Raw genomic sequence first — 27,694 nt, 5'->3', positions numbered from 1 at the left:
AATTTTAAGATTTAAAGATTTTATAAATTTTAGTTTTTATGGACATTACTGTCGGAAATAAACTTAAGGTATAATATTAGTTTCCCTCCTTATTTCTCCATAACAGTTCATTTGAGTAATGGGAAATGGGTTCACCAATGTGCTTGTTGTAGTATTTCACATTTTAATGTTTCGTGAAACAGAGCAGAAAAATGTATTGAAGCATTACTTAACTAACATAAAGCTTATTTCAGACATCCAACATCTGGGTCATTTGTCCGAGTGGAGAAAGTTAATCTTGGTCAGAGTTTTGTAAAGGCTATTAGAAGCAAGTACGGAGAAGTTGAAGGCAGTACAGCTGGAGTTGATGAGAAGACCCTGCAGTTGCTGTGCAGAGAAATGAAAGCTAAATTCGTTGAAGTTGTTGGTTTTGATAAAGTAAATAAAATACAGAGGTAAGTACTTTTTACAATAATAAAATGATTTGGAACTACTTTTCGTTGAAGCATTGATTTCATTATTCAGTATTTTAGGTCAGAGATACATTGAAACATACGAGTAAAGATTTATGAAAACAAATAAATTATACTTCTTCGGACGTCCTATAATGGAGTGAATAAAAAATATTAAATAATACCAGAATCTTAATAAAATGGCAGCTACATTTTTTAGTGTACAGAGCTTGGCTAAAAAGTAATGGGACTGGCAATCTTGTCAGTAGTGTAAGTGAAACAGTGGGGAACGCATGCGCACGGAGCAACTTTGAATCATTCAAGAAGAGAATGATATATATATGAGTTGCCGCTCTCAGTCGGGTTAGTCTATAAGCAGCGACTAAAGAGAGGGATGTGCAGTCGTGTCGCCGGGAGAATAGCAAATTGAAAATTGAAAATTGAGCAGCGCATCAACTTGAAATTCAGGGTCAAATTAAAGAAATCACCGAGTAAATGTGTGAAAATGTTGCAGGATGTGTATGATGACAATACAATGTCCTGTACGCGAGTGTTTGAATGGCACAAATGCTTCAGCAAGGGACATGAGAACGTTGATGATGAAAGACCGAGTCATTCTGTCACAGCAACAATGGAGGAGAATGTGGCAAAAGTGACTGACGTCCGGAAAGATCGCAGGCTCAGCATTCAAATGGTATTAGATATGGGGGCATCAATAGAGAATCTATCCGCGCAATTATGCACGACCATTTGAATATGCGCAAAGTTTACACTTAAATGGTACTACAAACCTCACACAGGAGTAGAAGGACTTCCGGAAACGTGTATGATGATACACAATGGAACACCTGGAAGCAGAACCGGATTTGTTGACGAAAGTCGTCACTAGTGACGAGATGTGGATCTTGCAATGTAATCCTGAAAGGAAAAGGCAATCCACACACTGGAAAACTCCGTCATCGCCACGAATGAAAAAGCACGCAAGAGCAAATTGAAAGTGAAGGTCGTGCTCGTTGTGTTCTTTGATATCAGTGGCCTGCTCTTGATTGAATGGGTAAGTGAATAAGCAGTATTATCAGCAGTTTTTGGTGAAGCAGCGAGAATGCGTGAGAAAGAAAAGGCCCCGCTTGTGGAAGAATAATAAATGGATTGTGCGTCACGACAATCTTCCTTCGCATACTACTTGGACCGTTAAGTAGTTTCTAGCAGCTAAGAAGACTCCGGTGTTGGAACACCTACCGTATTCGCCGGACTTGGTACCGTGCAATTTTTTCTTTTTCCGGAAGTGAAATCCATCCTCAAGGGAACTCATTTTCAGACTGGAAGAATTGAAGCAGAAAACGACAGCTGTATTCAAGACGATTACACCTGAATATTTCCATAATTGCTTCCAACAATGGAAATTCGTATGCTAACGTGTATACAGAGGGGAGGGGATTACCTTTAATTTGTAAGTTTGTGACCATAAACCGCACTCCTGGAAGTAGTCCCATTATTTTTTAGCCAGATCTCGTACACTTTATATTACATAGAGTTTGGAAACTGAGGTAGCGCCGAACTCGACAGTCTTTAATTACTACTCTTTTATTTAAATATTTCTTTCTTCATACTTCACCTTCTTGCCTATGATGCTTTTAGCGGAACCACTTATACTGCTTGTATATTTATATCTGTGTTGATTGTCTATTTGATTTCTGGTAATTAATTGATCTCCGTACGTGCTTTGGAATTTCCTTATTCGTACCATATGATGTTGTTAGAACAAAGAATATCAAAATAAAAACTAGATACATTAGTTATAACATACAGTACAGTACATGGTAGTTATAAACACTAAATGTATGAAACACTAAAGGTAAAGGTACAAAATTAATGCGTTTAGCTTCCTAAACTGGACATCTCGTCATCAGAATCAAAACAGTTGCGAAAGCTAAAATAATACTAACAAAAGTGTCCGGTGCTGTGCCAATATTGGCCATATTAAATGTTTTATTGAATGTTATAGCAAGGTGAAGATATGAATAAAGATAATGAAAAAAGAAAACATTAGAAAAAAAGAACGCACCGCCGCACGGTGGAGTATTACGGCCATAAACCTGGCCAAAAAGGCAAATTTTAAAATCCGTCACATAGGTGTGAAAAGCACTCCCGCGCCAAGGGGACATATCTGTGAGTCACACAATGACCACTTCCGGTGCCTGAGTCACTCCTGGTGGGTCACAACCCTAGTTGATGTTTGGGTATCAGTCTGCGCGGGTGTGTGTTTCACAAGTTTATACTTTTCGTATTCGATCAGTTTATAGTTTTCTGAGACTGTATATAAAAGGATCAACTTCATACTTTTCTTGGATGTAACGGAATGTAAGAGCTTTTGATTTATGTACGTATATTTGCATTACTATTATTCCTTTTACTTTTTCTATTCGTCTAAACATAGAATACTTGTTTTACTATAAATTTTTGCAGAACATTTATTACCACAGTGATTCTAACACTGTGTCAAGCTCTGTCAAGCTTTATCCCATTGATATTCTGAATCAGTGGTATACTACTTACTTGATTCAAAAATAAAATTTCCCGCAACCAGTTGCTTTTTCCTTATATATGTACTTTGTAACATGGTGCAGATAGATTTTCAGTAAATCGAAGTGATAATTACTGCCCATAATGAGGTTGAAACACAAAAATCAAATTATTATACTGTATCTACGTGCGTAAAAGAGGTGAATATAAATAACAGAATTGTAAAACATTGATTTTGTAAATATATACACACGTATTTATATACAAAATATATACATACGAGCCAGAAATGCACAGAAACGAAACCTTTTAGCCGTCATTTTAATTTACTTTCACATAAAATAGATTTAATAAGTATAAAACATTATTATCGTTATATACTCAGTTTTTATTTTTTTATGATTCTGAAGATGGAGAAAGAGTTTAAAAGGCGAGAATTCTACGAGTTAGTTAAGGAATGCGAAATCAGAGCTATTGAAGAAAAGTTACTATACATGGAAAACAGAGTAGCAGAAATGACAAAATGTCCCGAAGCTCAAAGAAGTGCCCTGAAACGGTCTCTCCGATATTTTAAAACCCAATTTAAACAAAGATGGTCACAGTCACACAACAAGGAGGAAAGATTTTTGCAGCAGAATTAAGATTGGTTGTCGGGTTGTGTAAATGTGCCAACATTTTCATCTAGAGTTCCAGGCCGCCCTGAAAAGGAATTTCAAGAGTCCAGCGAAAGGAGTAAACGGAGGAAAACTGAAGAGTTGAGACAGCAGACTACCCCTGAAGAATTAACATTCGCTGCTTCCATGAGCCTGAGGGCTGCAGGTAATCCTGATGCAGCAGATTTGTTTAAACAAATCACGGAAACCCCAACTAGGGCTTCTAAATTCAAAAAGGTATTAGAAAGTTCCGAGCATATTGAAATAAAGAAACATACACCTACTGAGGCATCAGAATGAAGTCATACGGGATGCAAATAAAAAGATATATCCCTGCTATTCATTGGTAAAGGAGGCTAAAAAGCAGTGCTATCCACCCGAGGATTCAATTACCGGTACCGAATCACTCTCTGAAGTTAAACTGCAGGCATTGCTAGACCACACAACCTCCCGATTATGTAAGTATCTGGAGGAAGTGTTGGAACATGTCTCGGTTGAAGAGAAACAAAACTTAGAATTGGTCTCAAAATGGGGGTGTGATGGGTCACAGCAGTCACAATTTAAGCAAAAGTTCCAGAATTTGAGTGAAAGTGATGCAAACATTTTTCAGAGTTCGTTTGTTCCCCTTAAACTGATGGCAAACGTAAAGGATAAGAAAAAAGTTATTTGGCAAAACCCAACCCCTTCTTCCACTAGGTTGTGCAGACCGATACGTATACGATTTGTACATGAAAGTACAGACATAACAGTAGAAGAGATCAAGTATGTTGAAGACCAAATAAAAGCGTTAAAGAACACTGAAGTTCAGATAGATGACAACCCAGCTATCATCAAACACACGCTTTTACTTACAATGGTTGACGGAAAAGTGTGTAACGCGGCATCAGGAACAACGTCAACTGCAAGGTGTTATATCTGTGGGTTGACGTCAAAAGATTTTAATAACCTTGAAAAACGTGGTGCTGTAAACCCTGAAAATTTGAAATTTGGTCTTTCAACTCTCCACACCAGGATTAGATTCCTCGAGTCAGTTCTCCATTTGTCATACAAACTGAACATCAAGAAGTGGCAAGCGAGAATCCGAAAGAGAAGAAGAATGTTAGTGAAAGAAAAAAGGAAATCCAGATGAAATGTAAGGAAGAATTAGGACTCCTAGTTGATGTACCTAAACAGGGATTTGGTAGCACCAATGACGGAAACACGGTCAGACTTTTTTTTTCTGATCCAGCTACAGCCTCACAAATCACAGGAATACACTTAGATTTGATCACCAGACTGAAAGTCATCCTGGAAACAATAACAAGTGGACACCACATTGATGAGAAAAGGTTTGAAGAATGTACGTATGCAACAGGCAAATTATGCGTAGAGCATTATGAATGGCACCCCATGACATCGACATTGCATAAGGTCTTAGTGCATTGGGCAACTGTAATAAGACATGCAATAGTACCGATAGGACAACTGTCCGAGGAAGCTGCTGAGGCCAAAAACAAATATTTCCGGATGTACAGAAGTAAATTTTCAAGGAAATTTAACAGAACAGTATGCAACCGAGATATCTTCAATCGGCTTTTATTAACTCGTGACCCCTTCATGAGCTGTTCCAGGAAGACATCTAGGAAGAAGAGTAAACCATTCAGCAGTGAGACACTTGCACTTCTTCTACCAGAACCAGCTGAAGGGAGCTCCTCTCGGAGTTTAGAAGAAGAAAGTGATGAGGACATCTAAACTTCAACCCCAAAGAACTGTATGCATATGTAAATATTGACATCTCTACACTTTTTATGGTTATAAGTACATGTACATGTTTGTTTGTCGTTTTTGTTTACAAACTATTTCTCAAGTTCTTCAAGCCAATTAAGTTTACTAGGTTTAAGACTCCACATGTATATCATCTGATTCGAACGAAATTTAAATCATACATTGCATGTTTATAGAGAGAATACTGTTTTAGTTTGAAAGTCGCAGCACATAGTAATGCGCTAGTACTACTATAAGGCGAATTTGTAATGCGCTAGGGAATGCTGCTAGTACTACTATAAGACGAATTTGTATAGATCACTGTGGTATTTTTCAGTGCAGGATGACACTAGCAAATGCATATTGTGCATTAAAATGACTTTGAGCGTTCCCGTATAATGGTGGTACGAGATCCTGGTGATCGTTCCACAAAATTGCTGCTAAGATGGAGTGCGATGTGTCAGTGGTCCATTGGTGATGTGCACCATGGGAGACAAGAGCGTTAATACAGCATACGTGACCCTACAACGCAGCGGGGAGTGTCTGGGCAGAACAATCGTTTGGGCCGTTTTAACACATGGTGAATGCCAGTGCAATCAGAAACACTTGGTAGAGCATTCACCTCCGGCGCTTAAGGTCCTTGGTTCGATCCCAGCTCGCGCCGTGTGGACTTTGTGGTGGACAAACACCGTGCTCGTGGGTTTTCTCGGGGTTCTCCCGTTTCCTCCCACTTTCTTCATTCCACCATTTCGCTCATCTCTCATCATCACCGTCTCCTTTAGCCTAACCGGCATAACCGTGAGACGTAAAACTTAAAGATTTAATTTCATTGCAATCAGAAACACTATGAGCCTCCATGTTGCAAAAACACTAGATTATAGACTTCTTTTATCTAATCGAAATCTTTCTGAATCTAAATATAATATTGTCAAAACCCAAGCGTTTCGACATTAAAATTGTAAATTTCATCATTCTGCACTCCTTTTGGGTCGGGCTACGATTTGTTTTTTTCAGACCGTCGTATTGAAGAAATCGGACGGCATAATTCTCACGGATACTGATAGTATTGTGAGTAGATTGAAAGATTTCTTTAACAGTGTGTACAACATACAGCCAAAAAATAATGTACGTGGAAAAAGTGAAGGCATACAACAGAACATATATGTTACATATCCTACCCGAACAAAAGTGGAAATGCTATAAAGGAATTAAAGAAACAAATTAAAGAATTTCTGGGCGTGGTCGAAATTCCTGCTGAGTTAATTTTAGCTGAAGGGAAAAGTTCTGGAACGAGATACACAAACTCATTTTCCTCGTCTGCACCAAGGAGGAATTGCCACAAGAGTGGAAAGAATCAATCATTGTCCCACTTCACAGGAAAAACGATTTAACTAATTGTAATAATTATCGAGCCATCTCTCTTTTATGTCTCTCAAACATACTGTTAGAGGATTGACTCCATATGCAGATGAAATTGGAAATTATCAGTGCGAATTTAGGCGAAATCGATCAACTATCGACCAGATATGTAACATTCCTCAAATACTCGAAAAGAAATCGGAATACAATACCCCGGTACATCAGTCATTTATTGATTTCAGAAACGCCTACAACTCTAGGAGGGAAACATTGTATAGCATTCTTTTGGAATACCGTAAAAGCAAGTTAGATTAATTAAGATGTGTTTTAATGAATCCCAAAACAAAATCTGACCAGAAAAATACTTGTCCACGAGCTTTCACGTCGAGAATAGCCTGAAACATGGAGGTACATTGTTTCCATTATTATCCAGTTTTGTTTAGAATATGCTATAAGCAAAATCAAAAGATATCAATCAGGGCCTTGAGCTCTTAGAGCTGAATGGCACTCACTAGGTTATGACTTATGCTGATGATGTAAATCTGATAGGGGATGATATGAGAACAATAGAAAGAAATGGAGAGAAAACTAAATACATGGAATTTCGTCGTGACCGTAATATTGCAAATAACAGATACATTAAAATCTCAAATAATACTTCCGACAAAGTGAGTACTTTCAAATATCAAGGATCAACATTAAGAGACCAAAACGATATCCATGAAGAAATTAAATGTCGACTGAAAGCAGGGAATTCGTGTTAATATGCAGTCCAAAATATTTGTCTTCGCGAATCCTGTCAAAGAATTTGAAGCTTAAAATATATAAAACTATAATCATTCCTGTTGATCTATATGGTTGCGAAACATTGTCGCTTACTTTAAGTGAAGAAAGCAAACTGAAAGTATTGAAAATGAAATCCTAAGGCGAATATTCGGACGCAAGAGGTACGGGAATGGGAAATGGCGGAAACTGCATAATATATATCGTTTACCCAACATGTTAGGATCATCGAATCTAGGAGGCAGGTCATGTAGCCAGAATAGAATAGAATAGAAACGCTTTCAAATTTTAACTGAAAACCCAATCGGAAAAGGTTCATTAGGAAGATCTAGGCGCAGGGAGAGCAGTATTAAGATAGATTTCGCAGAAATAGAAATAGAAAGCAGAAACTGGATAGAAGTCAGTGGAGAGCTTCTGTGAATGCGACATTGAACCTCCGCTCTGTAAGCCATAGAGTGAGTGAGTTAGAAAGAACTTGTTTTAAAAATAAATCCTAAATCTCAGAATAGACTTGCTTGCGCATGTTGGGACTGTTAATTTTCTGGGTACCTCTATTCACTAAAAACTGGTCAGCATTTTGAAAAAAAGTTTCGGTTGTTTACAAACTAATAGGTGATCCTAAATGATTTTTGGGCGCTGATTAGAGAAATGACATCCATTTATGCCTATCACGTCAGGTTTTCTTACAATTTGCAATCTTTATTTCGAACACTACCATCATTCCAATATACGTATATTGTATTATATAATTTCGGAAGGCACGAATAATACTGCAGAACAATTCAATAAAACAATTTAAACAAATAAACTAGATTGCTTTGGTTACACTAAACAATGCTATATACACATAATACTATCATAAACCTTATTTCCTACGGTATAATGTTGAATACACTTATTTGCGCTGGTTCTCAAGTTCATTGAGAAACCACTTATTCCTTTTTAAATGCACGCCTCTTTGTTTTCCTACCACTTCTGTCGTAACTGTTACGATCCTCTTCATCATCCAACAATAGTCTGCCAACATTATGATATTCCATCTGCTTTGATATCTGCTCTCCATTTCAGAAATATCTTTGTGAAATCTTTCCTCTTGCTCTTCGCTGACCTCACCAAGATTGGCAGGAAGAAAGTCGAGATGAGAATGTAGAAAATGTATTTTGAGATTCATGTTACACCCAAATGCGCGAAAATGGGTCAACATATCTTCTACAATTGTTACATAGTCAGGGTGTTTCTTGTTTCCGAGAAAGTTACCTACAACATTTTTGAAACTTAACCAGGCGTACTTTTCCAATTCGGTCATTGAATTTTCAAATGTGTCATCTACTAACAGCATTCTAATTTGCGGCCCTGTAAAAATATCTTCCGAAAGTTTTGCTGCACTCAGTGATGGAAAAGTTTTAGCTATATATTGAAAACACTGCCCATTCTTGTCCACAACTTTCACAAATTGCTTCATAAGTCCCAGTTTCAGATGAAGTGGTGGAATTAGCACTTTATTGCGATGAATTAGTGGAGTGTGCATTACACTTCTCTTACCTGCAGACAAATCACAGCGCTGAGGCCACTCTCTCACATTCCAGTGCTTGTCTCTGGCCCTGCTATCCGATTCACATAAAAAGCAGGGGTATTTTGTATATCCTGGCTGCATTCCTATTTGAAGACCTATGACTCAAGTCCCCGCAAACAGAACAACCATGTTCTTCGTATTTTAACTTAGAGAGTATTAATTTCAAGGTAATGTATATTTCTTTCCATGTAACAGAGTATGCTACAGGAATTGATCCAAATTCGTTTTCATTATGCAGAAGAACTCCTTTCAGGCTGGATTTCGAAGCATCTATAAAGAGTCTCCAATCGGATGCGTTATAAGAAGCACCCAATGCATCCACAACAGCTGGAATGTTGTTGCAGAACACTAACCCGTCTTCGTCAGAGAAATAAGGAAGAAATTCTCTCTCCCGGTGTCTATACCATGAGTAATGTGTCCCACTGGCCAAAAGGTTTTTCGAACGAAGTTTAGACCCAAGAACTTCTGCACTCTCCTTTGGTAGATTTAAATCTCGAACAAGATAATTAAGTTCTGATTGTGTAAACGGCTGCGGAATCGTGCTAGGATAGTTGCTATCATCTTCGTATGCAACATCTGCTTCACTACTACTAGATGATGATAAAACATCCATAGAGTCTGGTGGATTGGGAATCGGTAGATTTTCACCATGAGGAACAAGCCGAATTGCAGAAGCTATGTTATCCGGATACAGAATACACTTCTTGTTTTTTGCATTTATTACACAGAAGTAACAGTCATCATGATGGTTTCGAGGCTCTCTCCACACCATAGGTATTCCGAACTGCATTCCTTTCTTTTTACCGTTTGCCCAGGATCTGTGTCTCTAAACATATTCTGCACACACTGTGAGGTGCCCACGATTTATGTTGATCGTTTAATTTTATACCAAAATAAGCCAAGTACACTTTCTTTTTAAAAATTGTAATAGAGAGTCTCTGTTTGAGCACAGTGTAACTGCCACACGCATAACAGAAAATATCAGGGTCATTCAAACATTTACGCGATGTCATTTTCTAACAGTTGAGTCACTGCACTAACCAGGAAGACACAACACTACCAAAATAAGTACCAGCACATTAAAATATTTTTAAATAGCTAACTTGAGTCACCGCAAGTTATCCAAGAAAACACAGCATTGCTGAAATAAGTACATTAAAACATATTTGTTAACTAGTTTAAGTCACTACACATTAACTAGAACAACACAACACTGGCAAAATAAGCACAATAGGAACTTCTTTTCAAATTAGCTAGCTTCAGTTAATGCCCATCAACCAGAAACACCAAACAGGGGAGCGCGTGGTTCAGTGGTAGAGCGTTCACCTCCGGTGCTTGGGGTCCCTGGTTGGATCCCAGCTCGCGCTATGTGGACTTTATGGTGGACAAATACCGTGCTCGTGGATTTTCTCGGGGTTCTCCTGTTTCTTCTTACTTTCTTCATTCCACCATTTCACTCATCTCTTATCATTACCGTCTCCTTTAGCCTAACCGGCATAACTGTGGGACGTAAAACTTAAAGATTTCATTTCATTTTCATTTTCAGAAACACCAAACACTGCTCAATAAGTACTTTTTATTTTTTCAGCACATCAAAGAACAACACAGCACTCAGAACAACACAGCACTCAGAACAACACAGTACTCGCAAAATAACTACACACACCGCGATAACTCATATAAAACAACACATTTTCAATACTACTATGGATATTTATAAGTAAATAGGCCTATAAATACCCAAAGTCAAAGTAGTTTAACAACAGCATGTCAACACAATACAAAATAAGTGTTTTTATTCACATTCAGTTTAAAATGAAAGATTTGTAACGGAAAAGTACATGTATTTTGTACGTTTACATGGCGCCATCTATTGACAACATCTGAAACAACACTTTCTTCTCTTAAATTAAGGAAAGTAATATACTGTAGTTTTGTGCAAAAACTGTACGTGATAGAAACAAACAGTCTTCATTTTCGGAATGAGCATGTCAAAATTATTAACAGCTATTACCTTCGAGACAACCGAACCCATGCTGAACAGTGAAATCAATCAGATGTGTGTGTTCCGTATCAAAATATCAATTTAAAATACAAGTCTCCTAGAATTTCGTATTTATGTGCGAAGTCGATATTCGTATCATTTTGACAGGACGAAAAGACATTGAGTTTGACTTCTAGTCGTATTGTTCCGTTTCGTTGGCAAAAAGAGATCTCTCGCTATCTTCCCTTATTTCTTTCACCCAATCCAGATCTATCTACTACACAACCTTTCTCTTCTTTCTCCAAAACAGTATTAAAATCACAAATTATCATTGCATGCACTTATTTTCTCTGTATATATTTCCATTTTCTACTACTACTTCAAGTCTTGTAGTCAATAGTGGCTACGTGTGGCTATATCAGCACCCAATCTTTATTGCTTTCCTCAAGCCTCACTATTATTGCGCTATCATCTACAAATTCCAGTTTGCATGATGATCTTTTGCACCAGTACCGTTTTTGATGCTTGTAGCAATCGTTTCGTAATTAGTCATTATATTTCCAGCAATTTCATAAATTTCTACTGAAGCTAGATTATTTAATTTTATCTATTTTTGGGATCATCAGATTTTCCTTCTTGTAATTGTAATTTGGTACAGACCTCTGAAATACCTTTTCTCAATTTTTGCTTGCTCCTGTTGTGATTACCAATAGTTTTATTCTATCATTTTTTGAAGTCTACTTTATCTTGCAGATGTCATTGTACATAGTTCGTTCTCTCTTTCCTTGCGTGGAGAACCGGGAGGACTTGCGCGATTTTCCATTTCTTTCCAAATATCGTATGATTTGGTAAATAAATGTGGTTAGATTTCTGGATAAGTGCAACATCTTTCTTCATTTCAAAAGTTCTTCTATCAGTAGATGATTTTATTTGATTTGATTTTAACATATCTTTCAGCGGCAAGGCTATTTGAAACGTGAACCTATTGATTAACGTGGAAGCCGAACCACATGAGCTCGCGCCGGGATCAATAGATAGTAAACGTATATAAATACTAAACTATTCATCAAACAAATTACTCATATGGCCTCCGCGCTGGTCTAGTAGATAGCACGCGTCCCTTTAATGCGCGGGGTCCCGCGTTCGATTTCCGGTGGGAGAGAGTTGAAAAATGTAAACCCATTATGGTGATTTGGGTTGTCTGATGTAGCCATGTCTGATATAGCCTCGGTGCTGAAAGAGATGCTAAACTCCAGTCCAACCAATCAACCAACATTCCTTCATATATGAATCTTTAATAATAAAATAATATTTCTGTCTGTCATCGCTTTTCGCATAGAAAGGAGTGATCATATTTTGTACATATGGATCTTTACCAGATCTAATCGCGTACAAAGCCCTTTATCTGTTTGCAGCTCAGGAGCTCGGATTTGGGAATTCTTTTCGCTAGCGAGACTATAGGAGACGTGGACCAACTGCTTAACGTGAATCGAACCCAGGTCTCCCACGCCAAAGGCGCATACGCTAACCGTATAGACATGAGGGAGCTCCCAACAAATATTAGTGTCAAATCCATAGTTTCCGGTGATGTTGAGATAAATAGTGACACTATTAATGGCATTCTATCCTCCATCGTCATGAGGGGGACTGATATAACATGTCTAAAATGACAAATTTTAATGCCGAATTCATAGTTTTCGGGATCCTTAAACTAATTGGTGACAGTCCTGATTACATATAAGCTCAGGTTTAGTCAAGAACGAACATGCCAGCTGGCTCGAGAATTGGCAGGAAGAGTTCTTCGTTATTTATATATTTCACATATATTGACAGGGGTAACGCCTTCTATTTCATTCATTTCTTTACTTTCATATATGATATATTGTATAAACTTTATCGTCCCTGTGCGAATAACGGGTATTTCAGCTAGTACAATGATAATAATAATAATGTTCATAATTTTTCATTAATATTTTAATTATTTTGGTATTCGTTTTCAGCCAATTCGGTGAGTTGAAAGTGGTTTGCCTAGCTGATTTTAAGATAAAGGAAGCTGGAAAAGATGGAGAAATCAAACAAATCTGTCCAAATATCGAGGAACTGGACCTAGCAAGAAATCTTTTCACGCACTGGGAAGAAGTGGCAGAAATAACGAAGCAGTTAAAATATTTGAAAGTCCTAAATTTGAGGTTAGTACCATGTGTATGTATAAGAAAAATATAAGTTACATGGTTTCCAATAAAGTGCTAAATAAAATGAAAAGTAAAAGTTAAGTGCTGTACTAACTATGCTATCTTTCAATAAGAGAGGAAATAAAACTTGCAAGACTTGTTTGACCTCATGAAAGATGGCTCAGTTAGCACAGCGTTTAACTCTGGAAGATGGAATCACAGGCTATGTACGCTTTGTTGTTAACAAATTTTCCGTGTGGGGTTTCTCAACTTACTCCAATTATGACCACCGAATTATTTGATCATTACTCTCCAGCTTTTCTCATAGCTCTTCTTAAGCCTAGCAAGTATCACACTAAATGCTTCAGTTTTCAAAAACATATGAAAGCTTAGGGAAGCATACAAAACATTGGCTAATGTGTTATGTACTATTATGGTAAAAAGGATGACTGAAAGATAAAATGAAATACCTTGAGGTCAAGCGATTCGTAGATATGTGAGTGATATGCCTTACTTATTATTTCGGGCGCTTGTTGTCTTGCAGTCGCCTTTGAAACTGAAGCATGGGAGGACTCTTGCAGCTACAGATAATTTTTCAACATGCTTAAAATTGGATCATTCTATTGGGACATTAACAAGATTGTTCATGCGTCTTTGTGCCCGAGTTACTAACACGCATCCTATCTGTGGTCATGATCCAAGGATTTATTTCCGTGGGGTACTCGCCAAGTAATTCAGATCTCACTTTAAACAGTATATCGCATCTCATATAGCATTGTGCTGGAAAGGGGCGTTAAGCTCAATAATAATCAATGTAGTAAATAAAATAAAAATAAAAGTTGTTTGTACCCGATTTGGCTAATGTAATTGATCATTTGTATCTGGTTTGGAAAATTTTGTACAGTGATTCTTAGAGGATCATATTTGTTGACATAATTCGAGATGAGTTACTCGAAAATGTAAAATTTGTCTGTCTCAAAATATCCATACAGTAACTGAGAGATTGCATGTTCGCCCTGGCATTGTGTTTTGGTATTCGGCAGCAAGTCAGCCATGAATAGTTTTACCACTATTCTTTCGACAGGTTTGTTTCTTGCCGGTTCAACGAATGTGCAACAACATAAGTTACAATATTTTAATGTCTTGCTCCGACATTTACATTTATAGTAAAAGGTGAACACCATGTTGGAATGTAGTATACTTTTTTCTTTTTGTTTTTGTAGTATGTGTGATTATGTTTTCTCTCTTTTCTGACGAGATCGTGGTAGCTCAGTCATAGAGCATTCGCCTCTGATGAGTGGAGTCCCTTGTTCAATCCCAGATTGTTCCAAAGGGGTTTGATGGACAAACTCAGTGTATTTGGGTTTTCTTGGAGTTATCCCCTTTCCTCCCACTTTCATCATTCCACCACTTCATTTATTTATTATCGTCACCTACACGACATTATCGTGGGACGTAAAATTGAAAGATTTTATTTAATTTTCATTTCTATTTTCTGGTGGATAGCGGTAACTAGTTTTCCATTCTTGTTTCGAAATAATAAACACAAGTACATTTTCATGACTTGATTTTAATGAATAAAGCCTTTTGGCTCTAAACTACGCTTTTCTCATGCAAGTATAAATGTTGTTTCGGTTTGTCGCCAATGATGAAAACATAACCAGCCGTCGACGATTGACAGTTAAATGCTACTAAGTGTCCGAGACTTTTTCCTAAACCACGTCCTTATTCTCAAAAAGTTCTGTCTATGATTATCTTCAGCTAAATTCATCATGTTCCTCAGACACAGTGAAACTATGTTTTCTGATCGTCATAATACCTCATCAGAAAATGTCCTTATTCTGTATGATGATGCTTGTCTCCAAGAGAGAGAAAAAGTGCTCGTTCTAGGTGATCTCCAATGAGTCAAATTTGTTCCCAGCCGATTATCCCATCTTTCGAATTTATCATTACTTTCTGCAGATAAGTAATCTGAAAATGAATAGGCTCATAAAGTGGATGATTTCTTGACTGAACAAGCCATTATGAAATTGAAACTTTTGCTCAGTGTTAGTAGGAATTTTGAGGTTATAAAGTAGATTATTTTAATTAATTATATACGTGATTTATATAAGTTCCACTTATTTAGATCCAGATAGTGTTACAAGCCTTTGTACATGTAGACAAAAATAGTATTTACACTTTTCGAATTTCTATCGAATATTTGTTATTGTCTTACCAATTTGATTTAATATATGATCGACTTAAAAACAAGAAATAATGGCAAAAGAAAGTTATACATCAGAATCAAATTGGGATAGTTAACGTGAAAATGAAAATGTATCTTTCAATGACAATGACAGTTAAGATGAGGTAAATTCTTAAGTGCATATTGTTTAAAATATCTTTGTGTCGTTGTTACTCAGAAACCAATTCGTTACTTTCTTCGTTATATGAGAAAGATCTCCTCTAATTCTTTACCGGTGGGTAACGTACCCAAAATGGCTGACATGTTCCCACGTTAAACTGCGATACTGATTCGTTGAATAAAAAAAAGATTTAGATCGTTTATTGCCCAATATAAGCGAAATACGATGCCGATTTCCTTGATAAAATTAGCTTCTTCTTGACCCGAAGTACCACTTGTCTCGATGGCAATTGGAACAAACCAATATTTATCAACGAGATTAATATATTTATTCCTCTTGTGGATCTCCTTACGAGCAGGATTATTTTGATTAGTTGATAGGGGGTCGCGGTGACTCAGTGGTAGAGCGTTCACTTCTGGTGTATGGGGTCCCGGGTTCAAACCCTGCTCCCGCCAAGTGCACTTTGTGGTGGACAAACACCGTGTGCGTGGGTTTCCTCGGGGTTCTCCCGTTTCCTCCCACTTTCTTCATTCCACCATTTCGTTCATTTCTCATAATCACCGTCTCCTTTAGCCTAACCGGCATAACCGTGGGACATAAAACTCCAAAATTTCATTTCATTTCATTTGATTAGTTGATAAGACGCGTAATGCGGGCTAATAAATATGTATGTATGATATATTGCACAAGGCTTGGCGGGGATATGTTTTGGACTAAATTGTAAATTTTGAATAAAAAGTTTTAGATAAAAAATGTCATCTGGTGTGTTTCTGAAAAGTTTTATTTTGTATATAGTGAAAATAAACTAACAATTCCTGAAGTTCCCGGGGATTTCGTAGAAGCATTTCGAACTTTGGAACATATTGTAATAGGAAGAATGGAATACACATGGCAAGATATTTTGAAGTGTGGATTGATGTGGCCTCATATAAAAAGATTGCAGGTATGTATAATAGTAATGTAGCCAAATGGCATCTAGGAACAGATTTTTGTTTTTATATATATAACTATTAAGAGAAGAAAAAAGGAAAATGTTTTTCCTTTCACTTTGTGAAACTACGATAGACTTTCAAACTATGCAAATTCAATACTAAAACCGGAAGTAGTTGATCTATAACTTCCGGTTGCAATAGAGGGATAAAGTCAGAGATGGAACGTATTCTCCGGACATTCAATCCTTATCAAAAGCAGTTTTCCACCTTCTCTTACAATTATTGCTATATAAGAATTAGTATTGAATTTGGAAGTCGTACTGCGTTTTACTATCGGCTTCAGTAGAATAAGAACTGATATGATAATTATTCTTGTGACGGTGAATTCATATCAAAAAGCCATTTCTTGCTTCTCTTACCAGTTTTAGATCATGGGGATAAAAAATTGAAACCGGTAGTGGTAATAGATGTCTCAACACATCTGGTTACAAGAGAGGAACGAAGTTGGAACGTGGAAACATATCCATGTGGTACTAAATCCATATCACAAACTGCTTCTCGCTATCTGCTGTTATTATTATTATTATTATTATTATTATTATTTTACTATAGCTATAAGTGCTAAAATGAGAAATCATAGTTTTATCACTTCCGGTTCAAATAGAAGAATAAGATCGAGAGGAAACTAATTCTCGGACAATGAATAAAAATACTCACGCTATTTTTTTAGTTTTCTCTCTCTCTCTCTCTCTCTCTTTGGAGATCACCATTGAACCGGAAGTTGTAGTGGATTTTATCGTTTCTGGTTTCAGTAGAGAGAGATGTGGATGAAGATATAATCTATTCTTGGGACGCTGAATCTATTACATAAAACAACTTCTCGCTATCTATCACAGGTTTTGCTCTTTGATGATCAATTAAAATCAGAAATGGTCTATTTCCACCAGTCCTAGTTTGAATGGAGGATTAAGAGATGAGATGGAATCTATTTTTGGAACGCTGAATGGATTCCTAGAAACCGCTTCGCGCTATCTGTTTCTGTTGGCAGACTCACGAACGGACGAACGGCCATAGCCGTTCTGGAAGATTTTCGATATTTATGTATATCATTGTTTTTAAATCTTTAAAAAAAAGTGTTTTGAGTTCTAAAATATAAGATTTCTGTCTGTTGATCAAACTTTTTTTTTTTGTACTATAGGCTCTTTAAACATAGCTGCATTCAGACATGAGATGAATACTATCACTTACCCCGAAGATACTAACGTGACACCCATCCCAATATACATATGATATACGGAATGTTCAAAAAAATATATATAGGTAAATCACTGTAATAACATGTATAACTACTCGAAGTAGCTGTTTGAGCAGGTAGCCGGTCGTACAAATGCTGAACGTCAGTCTAAGATAAGGTATTCACACTTGCTGTTAACCTTGAAGTAGCTGACCGATGGTCATTGCCGGAGCCCGGCTGGCTGTTAGGCACCGTTCCACCACGTCTCACACGTGCTAAATAGGAATTGTTTCTGATATCTGGCGAGCAGAGTGGAGGGCTTATACCGCGTGAAGCATGATGGATTGTTCCGGCGGTATGGGGATATGCTTTGTTTTATTGAGAAATTGCATCCAAATAAGGTCAGGGAACTGGAATATACAATATATTAGTCATATTCTCCTGAATGAAGATTAGAGGCAAGCGGGATTTTTTTTTTGGTTCCCTCTCCCATATTAAAGTACCAAGTATGAATCGTATATGGCTAGTATAAGTACAAACTGGATTTTTCTGCTTATCTGCATGTTTATAGACATACTGTCGTCACTATGTCCGAGACAGAAATGATACTCAGTGCTGAGTAGTACTTCCGCCCTCCATTAACTTCATTCCTGCATTCTCTCATGACACTACCAAATACGTTCTTGGCGTTGAGCAGATGACAGGGGTAATTGTGCAAGAGAAACGAGGAAAATTTTTTACCTGCTCCCAGTAATCGGTTATTTAGTGTTAGTGTGCTCACATGAAGGGTCACGTTGGTTCTGATTGTACTGGTGGTCATCGTTCATACCGGTTAGGGAAGCAGGAACGACTTTTAACCAGATCAATTAAAATAAGGGAAACTGGAACCATTTATGTGGCTCATTTGTGGAGAAGTCACTGATTGAAAACATGTGCTGTGGGAACCCTGTATACCACCGATTGACACGTGACACGGACAATTGACACGTGACAATCCACATAAGCTATCCAGCTGACAGTTCTAAGGAACGACTATCCATCTTCTCGCAGTCCCATTATAGGGAACTTAATTGCACAATAGACATTTTTTTGGCGGCGTGTTGATATTGCAGACACAGGCGATGATCTACACAATGTATTTGCACATGAGCTACACTTGTCATGTTGTCCGGCTATCTTCAAATTAGTAGCAGGATGGCCTCTACGGTGGCCAGTGTAATGTAACTTTTAAACTAAAATCAGCACGGCTTCTATAGACATACATTCTTTGGTGTGAATTTGATTGAAAGCGGAAGATGTATACAGGATTTCGTAAATGCGTTTGCATTTGGGAATAGAAATAAGGATCCCCATAATGGTAATAATTACATTGTTTTAAACAAAGATAGTGTTTTGAATTTATACTTGTGTTATGTTTGATCCAGATGAATTCTCTTTACGCTTAATGGTTTTACACTTCATAAAATCAATACCGCAATGTTATATAAGTGCTAGATTGATTTTCTCTTGGATTGCAGAACAGTAACTTTTCAACTTGTGTAAGCTTTGGTTTAAATCTATTATTACGTACAATATTTCAAGGAAGTAAATACGTTTTCCTCTTTTCTTCTCTCATATATACATGGTATTTCAAAACAACGCCGACAACGTTTGGGAGGTGATTCCTGACACCAAGATAAGACAAAAAGTATAGACCAACTTGGGTGTGCAAATGCTTCTTTTCGGAGTTATAGTCTGCCGAAAACATGAAAAAGTGAACTTTAAAGGTCTATAGCTCCAAAAGTATGGGACCTACCATAGTCAGGTCGAGACTTCACTTATAAACTAATGTGTGCCCTATCCAAAAATACGTTTCAGAATCCTAAGGTACTCACGCAACAATTTTTTTATTGGGAGTTTGGCTACGGGCATATGATTTGAAGTACTCACCAACTACCTCTATAAAAAATTGTTCCAGAGGTAGCGCAGGATTCTGAAACATGGATATTTGGATAGGGCTCATATTAGTTCCTAAGTGAAGTATTGACCCGACTACCGTAAGTCCCATAATTTTGAAGCTATGGTCCTTCAAAGTTCATTTTTTCATGTTTTGCGCAGCGCATAACTCCGAAACGAAGCATTTGTGCATCCAGGTTGGTCTATACTTTTTGTTTTATCTTGGTGTCAGGAATCACCTCCCGAACGTTGTCGGTGTTGTTTTGAAACACCCTGTGTATAGATATATATTAGAGTTTCCTCAGAGTTGAAAGACAAGAAATTCGATTTATTTGCAAGATTAGGATGGATAAATAGGAAAAAGTATATAGATTCAAGATAATCGAGAAGTAGAATGAGTTTGAGTCTGTTACTTTTCTGTTAAATTACTATTTTGAACAATGGGCGTCAATTCTGGAAAGTTTCTAAGACTACCTCAGTATTGTAAATATTAAGTGTATAATTACGCGAACTCTAATTTTGTTCTACAAATAATAAAATGCCATTGTTTCTTCTTGTTTTAGGTACCGTACAACAAAATAGAATCTTTGGAAGAACCAAGCTCAAATATGTTTTCAGAACTCACCAGTATAGATTTAAGTGATAATCCGTTAGAAAATTGGTGTGAAATCAACAAATTGGGTTCTCTTTCAAAGTAAGTAGCATCCTAAGGAGGAAGGGGTTCACACACTTTCTGTAAACCTATTCTCCCCCTACGAATATCTAGTTTTATTGTAAACACTGCTATTGAATGTGGAACGCAAACTCTGACAGATATTTCCCACGATTCTGCTGCGACAGTTACTTTCCTGTCATCTTCCCCCTACCCCTTTCCCTCTCTATCTGACGAAGCGTTTATCAAAATAATTCTTTTTTTCTTTAAGCATGTGTCATTGTTTTTCACTATTTTCTTGTTTGTAATTCGTTGGTTTCAATAACTTTATGTACCTAGTGGATGTTGAAACACCCTTGTAGCTTTTAAACTAATAATTAAAAAAAAAAAAAAAAAAAAAAAAAAAAAAAAAAAAAGTTGAAATTTTGTACGATCAAATATCAACAGGTAAATTGATGCTCCGCAATACCTCCACATTAACTATGTTACCAATGTTGAAAACGGATAACAATATCGCATTTATTGTTGAGTGTTACAAACTAACTATCACAAACGTCGAAATCTGACCTTTTTCAGAAGGCCTAATTTCGAAAAGCTGCTTAGTAAGTATCACATCCAGTCACGTAGATGGTTTTCATTGGACGAGAAGATCATAATACAGTATCTCAAACTGTTCCGGAGATATGACAATCACTGCTGTAGTGTTGGCAGCATTGCTTAATATGACATATTTATGGGAAATTGTTCAAACGTTTCCTTTGCTTCTGTAGCGTTACAGCATTATTTTTGTAGTTATAATAACAAGTTCTCACAATTACATTTTCAATTTGTCGTAGTTACATTGTCATCAGATTTGTGTTGGTACTTTAAAGCCAGCCCGAAACGATACATTACAGACTCGATTTCCATATATTTAAAGATTGCCAAAGAAAATATACACAGTTCAAGAAAGAAATAACTTGTATTAAAGTATTATTAATACTAAAAGTGTACGAACACCAAAAGATGAATACAAATCATATTTGCGTTTTATAACTACAAAAAATGCTCAACCAGGGGCTCATTACGTATCGCTCTTTGCAAAATTTGCAGATTGCAATGCAGCGCAAAAAATGCAATAAACAATTATAATTGCTGTGGCAATTATTGCGAAATGAAACTCAAGTGTTGCATTTCGTTGACGCATACCAATATATAATAGGGTTCCTAGTGCCATCAGCCTCCTTCTCTCTCTCTCTCTTTTTTTTTTTTTTTTTTTTTTTTTTTTTTTAATCTTTCTTCTCTTTACTGTCATACTTCAATAGCATTCAAATTTCTAATGCTACTTAAGAATGTTTTTGCGCTGCCCGAATGACAAACGTGTTCGCGCCATTGATTCACTTTCTATACTAATTTCTAAATACGCACGATGACTTCATGTAGCTAACACTACAACACACTTTTTATTAACCTATATGTGGAGTGACCATCATACTACAGTAGCTAGTGCCATAATCTCAGTTACGTAAAATACACATGGAGAACGAATTATAAAGGTGTGTGCCTTCTTTTATCTCTCTTGTTTAAAAATAGCTTAAAATTTATCGCTCCAAGTAAGTCTGTTCTGCTACAGTGATGCATTGTGAAAACTTGTTCATATTAGTTTACAGTTTTACAAAAGATTTTTCTTAATTGTTTATTTCAGATTGAAATGTCTAGTTTTATCCAACATAGGAATATCTGACATCGCTTTCCCAGATTGTCCAAAGTCAGGAAAAACTCAGCTGTTCCCAAATGTGACTCGGCTTAATATTTCAGGAAACAAAATTGATCGGGTAAGTTACTGCAAAACCAATAACATTAAACATATAAAGAAGAAAGCAACTAATTTTCTGCTTCATACTGATGCATATTGAAGGATATAAGTAGAAGTAATATCAAACAACACAAGGTAAAAACTGCTTTTTCTAAACAAATCAACGAAGTACAACAATTTTATTTCCTTTTATTATATTTCTTTCCAAAGTTTATTCGAAATGGAGACCATGATGATCCGTAAATAGTTCACATCGTTCGGCCACCGATATATAGGTAGCAGAGGGTGGTAGATCCATGATAGATCCTGCTCACTCAAATCGTTTGTTAAAATTGTGCATTGCTTGGTGCGTAAGCAGTTCGTGCTAAGAAATTTTCATTTAAAATCTGATATCATTACTCTCTTTTCCGCCTTATTTCTGAACGGCAATAAATAAAACTCTTTTTATCCTTCCACTGTTTAAAAACTTAATCGGCTAGTGATGCATTAGTCCTACGCTACCAAATTATACACATACTTTCGACGTGTGTCTGTCGTGTAGAGAATATCGAGTAGAAAATTGGCAGTGGTTTGTGACACGATTATATCCTTTTGTAGTACTTCGTGTGCAAGCAATAGTTGTGATTAATACTTTAACACAAGTGCTTTGCATTAGTACTCTCTTATCTCTCTCATAAGGATCTCTCTTATTTTTATTTTCATTACAGCAACTATATTTATGTGATATTATTTTAAGAGCAGTTCCTGCTTTCTTCCCTGAAGTGTTTTCTTAATAGTAGATTTTTTTTTCGGTTTATGTTGTTATAATAATTTGATTGATAGGAACTCAGTTAATCAATTGTATTTTATACTAATGATTTGTGTTACAATGTAGTATTAGAAATAGACAAGTAGGTGTGTGAGTTCTTGAATTCCTGTATTTATCATTCATCTAGTGATTGACGAAAGGAACTAGAGCAGCTCTCGAAATAATATCATATTGTTAAAATACTCAGGTGCAGTAAGTTATTTATAGCATTAAGTTACGAGTAATGTGCTGGACGTTTTCTCTAGTACAAATTACATTTTTCCCAGATCAGAAAGACCAAATCTGTTCTCAACCATTACAAGTCTTTGAACATAACTTTTTATTAAGATATATTAAATTTTGTTGTAATTAGGATAATATAAGGGAATATATTTTGTTTAAAATGGACTGCAACAAGGAAAAGGCTCCTTGATTTCAGGTAACTCGCAGGACACACATTTGGTTTACTAAAACATTTCTCTACTCGCAGGATTTACATGTGGTTTATTAAAACTTTTCCTGTGGAAAAGCTCAGTCAACTTGTAAAAGCTTTTACATATACATTTTTGAATATGATTCTTTTATGAAAGTTATGTTGATGTAATGACGCATTGTACACTGTAGTGATGCTAAGGAAACTTTTCTTGTTTTTGGAATCATTTAAAAAACACTAAGTTCAAGGCTTAGTCAGTAGTTAACCGAAATATAAAAATCTAAAATACAACCTTAATCATTGTATGTTTATTAACATTGTATTGGCATCCTACATCTATTCATAGTAAAGATTGGGTCGCACGCGTCGCTCACGGGACGCTAGGAAACACAAGATGACAGCACCCTTACAGAATTGCTCCAAGTTGATCAGTGAAGCGTCTTTAGATTTCTGTTGAGTGAAGGCGTGACACCAATAGAAATCCATCGCACGTAAGAGTTCAGTAATACGTTGATAACTGTGTGAGTCAAATACAAATTTACGAGTGGGCTGAGAAGTTCATACGGAGCATAACTAGTGGTTAAGATTGTCTACGTCCAGGTTATTTTTTCATTGTGGTCACGGAAAGCAACACTGCAAAAGTGGAAGACTTGATACGGGAAAACCAGCGTATTACTGTACGTAAAATTATTTTACAGACGGAGATACATGCAGGAACAGCCCACTATGCCTTTCATAACGTACTGAGAATGGGAACGAAAAAGAAACGTGTTAATGTGTGCGGGAAGCTTTTGAGCCGGTATTAAGCTGACGGTGGGACACTTTTTCATCGTATTACACTGAAAATGGAAGTTTGTTCATTTCTGTAAACCGGAACAAAGAGGACAACAATAGAATGGCTCAAGAACGTCCTTAGTCTTCCAGACCGAAAAATATGTGCGTACTCAACGGAGTACTAGCAAAGTCGTGTTAGCTTTGTTTTGGGATCACAATGGGCAAATTTTTGAACATTGCATGTGTAGAGGTGATAATGTAAACAGTGCGACGTACTTCAACCTGCTGCACGAGAACCTGAAACCAGCCATTCTGCAGAGAGGATATGCTCTGGTGTCTCATGATGTGCTTTTACTCCATGACAGTGCGATATTACACATGTCTACCATCGAGGACCTGCAATTTGAGTGCTTACCTCATCCTTTATATTTACTCGATAAGTCGATTTAAATATACACTAAGTAGACCGAGGATTCAGAATGTGGAGGAAATCTCGTCAGCGGTGCATGAGTAGTCAAGGACGTCCAAAAGAATTATTTTCTGGTGGAACCTGTGTCTTTGTCAAGCACTGGTTAGGTGCATTGAATTGAGAGGGATATACAAGGTGGAAATATATTCAAAATAGTAGTGTAGTTATTTTGTTGCTTTTAAAAAATATTTTGCAAAAAACACATATCCAGTTATTTATTGAATGAGTCTTGTGTGTTCAGGGTGTTAAAATTGTTTAATCCGATAAAATAACACTCAATTAGGGCAGTTTAAGACATTTTTATTAAAATAAAACTCACATTTAAAGAATTATACGGGCACTTTATTATCTGATGCTATACTGGTCAATGTACTTTACTAGTAGTGGTTGAGAAATGGAAATTTGCCTTTTTGATGTGAAAAGAAATTAAATAAATTTCACTCACAAAGTTTTACCTCTTTCTGAATGTAATTTTTCTATGCACTTTTCCTTCGGTCGTGATGATAGACACAGAATTTTGTCGGTAGCGGTTTTGCGGTAGTTTTACTTGCTTTTTGGGAAAGCAGTTAGTGTAAGATTCTGTATTATTTTCGTCATATACTAATGATCAGTTTATTCATATCCTAAATAAACACATGTCTACAGTTTCTACAGTTTTTTAAACGTTAATATACGTGCTTAAAAATATACAATGTAAAAAAGTTTATATGCTACACACAATACGCAATGGTCGCTTACTAAAAGTACATGTTGTTCACATATAGCTCCGGTCATGTTCAATATTTAATTTAGACCTTTCAGTCACATTTCAGCGCAATCTCCATTCACCTTCACACACTGTCGCAGCCTGTGTATTCACATTTTGAAAGCATTTGCGAACTCATTTTCAGGTGTATTTGTGACACACTGGTATACGACACTTCTGAGGGCTGAAAAATAATTGCCCCACAGGGAATCCTTGAGCTTGAGAAACAGAAGTCACTGGAAACAATATCTGGGGAATAGATTGAATGTGGAAGGGATTCGATGTGTTTGAGCTGCAAAAAGTCGAGGACAACGCGCATTGTGTGACGGTGCATTGTCCAAACTGCAAGGGAAACCCTAAACTTGCGAGCTACGGTCAATTTTCTTGCAATGCAAGAAGCAATCTCTTCTCCAAAAGTTGCACATAGTACAGTACTGACCAGTGATCGTATGTTTTTGGTACAGAGTCGGCTAGAATTAGCCTTTTTTTTTTTTTTTTTAAATCCCCGAATATGGCATAAAAAAGTTTTTCATTTGAGGAGAGCGTGCAAAATTTTGGGAGTGGAGTAAGGAGGAATATTTCCACTGTTTTGACAACCGTTTTCTTTTGAGATTGAACAAGGGAATAAACGTTTCATTCATAATGATCAAGTTGTCAAGCGGTTGTCCTTGGCAGTACTGTTACGTGTCAGCAGGCCATTGGCAATGGTCTTGCGGGATCTAACGTGAACTGGCCTTTCTCAGTTTCAGGTGGTCAGTCAGTATGCGTTCCACGGCGTCATGGAAGAACCCTGTTAGGTTGTAGATGTGCTCCACAGTTCCCCGTCTGTCCTCCATTACCAGGTTCTCAACGCGGGCAATGTTTTCAGTGGGTTTCACAGAGTTTGGGCGTCGAATCCCAGGCAAATCATTCGTTGATACTCCCTCCCTCTGAATTCACACACCCACTTCTGAACAGTATTATCTGTAAGTACACCGTCTCCATACACATTTTTCAGCTGTCAATGAATATGCACAACTTTACACTTCGTGCAGACAGAAATTTAGTAACAACTCGTGATGTCATACTACTATCCAAAATGACTTCTTTTCAACGACACACCTGGAATGTATATATTGGAAATAGAAATTTGCAATTTGGCATAGTTATACCTTAAAACCTAAAGTTCAATTCTCAGCAGTTTTACTAAATTGCTCTTATACGTTTTGGACCTACATCTGAATGGCATGTACATTTGATGTTTACTTCATATTTATAATATTATAATATAGCATAATATATATATAATAGCGTAGTGGTTGTGTTCTATGATATGAGGTTCCACTGTTTTTCTGATTGTATAACTTCAGTCATAGGTGAATTGTTCTGTGATTGTATTTACTTTAATTTATATTGTATTAAACTTCTTTATTTATATAAAGTGGGAGACGTTCAGCGAAATAAACAAGTTGAAGAAGTTAGAAGATTTAGCTGTCCGAGATAATCCAGTTCTGGAAAAGGAGTCAGTGAATACGGGAAGGCAAATTATAATAGCTAGGATATTGAATTTGAAGGTAAGTCTTAAAAACTAGATAAAACAACACTTTGCATGGTGCAAAAAGTTACAGAAGAGCCAAATGCTCAATAAAGACAAGAAGTTATGCTTGAATTGTTTATTAAATTTAAGTTCTTCTGCAAGACTAATCAGTTCACCAATTGTGTGACAGGACTATATGTTTGAAACAGTGAGTGAAATCACATCTTGTATTAATAAAGAAAACATATATCTACATTAACTGTACCTTATTCACTATCTTCGTGCTTATTATTAGAAGGTTGTAATGAGGAACTAGCTGAACCTGCGCTCTCTACACAGCGCATCATTCGCATATGAGCACAAATCTCCTTCTCATTCCCCACAACATATGTACATGTCCCTTTACAGACACAAGTGAAAGACGTCTTGATAAAAAATCGGCAAGGAGTATCATGGAAGATTTTTTCGATTATTTTTTCTCAATATCTCGCACTGTTTACAAGATTTGAGCCTACTTCCGGTTGGAGTTTCTAATTCATGTATGACCAGTGTTTTCTTCTTGCATGCAGTATGTAATAAGCAAATACATTACATATATAATTAATTATAATGTCAGTTATATATGGTGTTCATTGGGCAAAACACTCAAAAAATAAAGATTTATCTTACACTCGAGAAATGATTATCCTTCCTTTTTCATTATTATTTGGCCATGAAGCACGCCTGAGACATATACAACCCCAATATACAACAATGTGGTGTTGGAATGTATAACGCATAGACAGTGGCGGCGATTGGTCGTTAAAAGTGTGGGGGGGGGGGGGGCAAGATATGATCTGAATATGTGTATATCA

General features: G+C 36.6%; 1 protein-coding gene across 2 annotated transcripts in view; it reads left to right on the top strand.

Annotated features, from left to right (window-relative positions):
* Positions 1–27,694, top strand: part of Tbce (Tubulin-binding cofactor E) — a 67,410-nt gene that overhangs the window by 19,943 nt on the left and 19,773 nt on the right. For both annotated transcript variants that reach the window (XM_081725797.1, XM_081725796.1), the window contains exons 3-8: positions 234–434; positions 13,050–13,238; positions 16,364–16,511; positions 20,233–20,363; positions 22,006–22,135; positions 26,746–26,877. In XM_081725797.1, the coding sequence (XP_081581923.1) occupies positions 234–434; positions 13,050–13,238; positions 16,364–16,511; positions 20,233–20,363; positions 22,006–22,135; positions 26,746–26,877 (931 nt within the window). The remainder of the gene's footprint in view (positions 1–233; positions 435–13,049; positions 13,239–16,363; positions 16,512–20,232; positions 20,364–22,005; positions 22,136–26,745; positions 26,878–27,694) is intronic.

The sequence above is a fragment of the Thermobia domestica genome, chromosome 9, assembly GCF_964235325.1.
Source record: "Thermobia domestica chromosome 9, izTheDome1.hap1.1, whole genome shotgun sequence".
NCBI classification, from domain to species: domain Eukaryota; kingdom Metazoa; phylum Arthropoda; class Insecta; order Zygentoma; family Lepismatidae; genus Thermobia; species Thermobia domestica.
The sequence above is the reverse complement of the archived record's forward strand: the minus strand, read 5'-3'. Positions and strand labels throughout refer to the sequence as shown.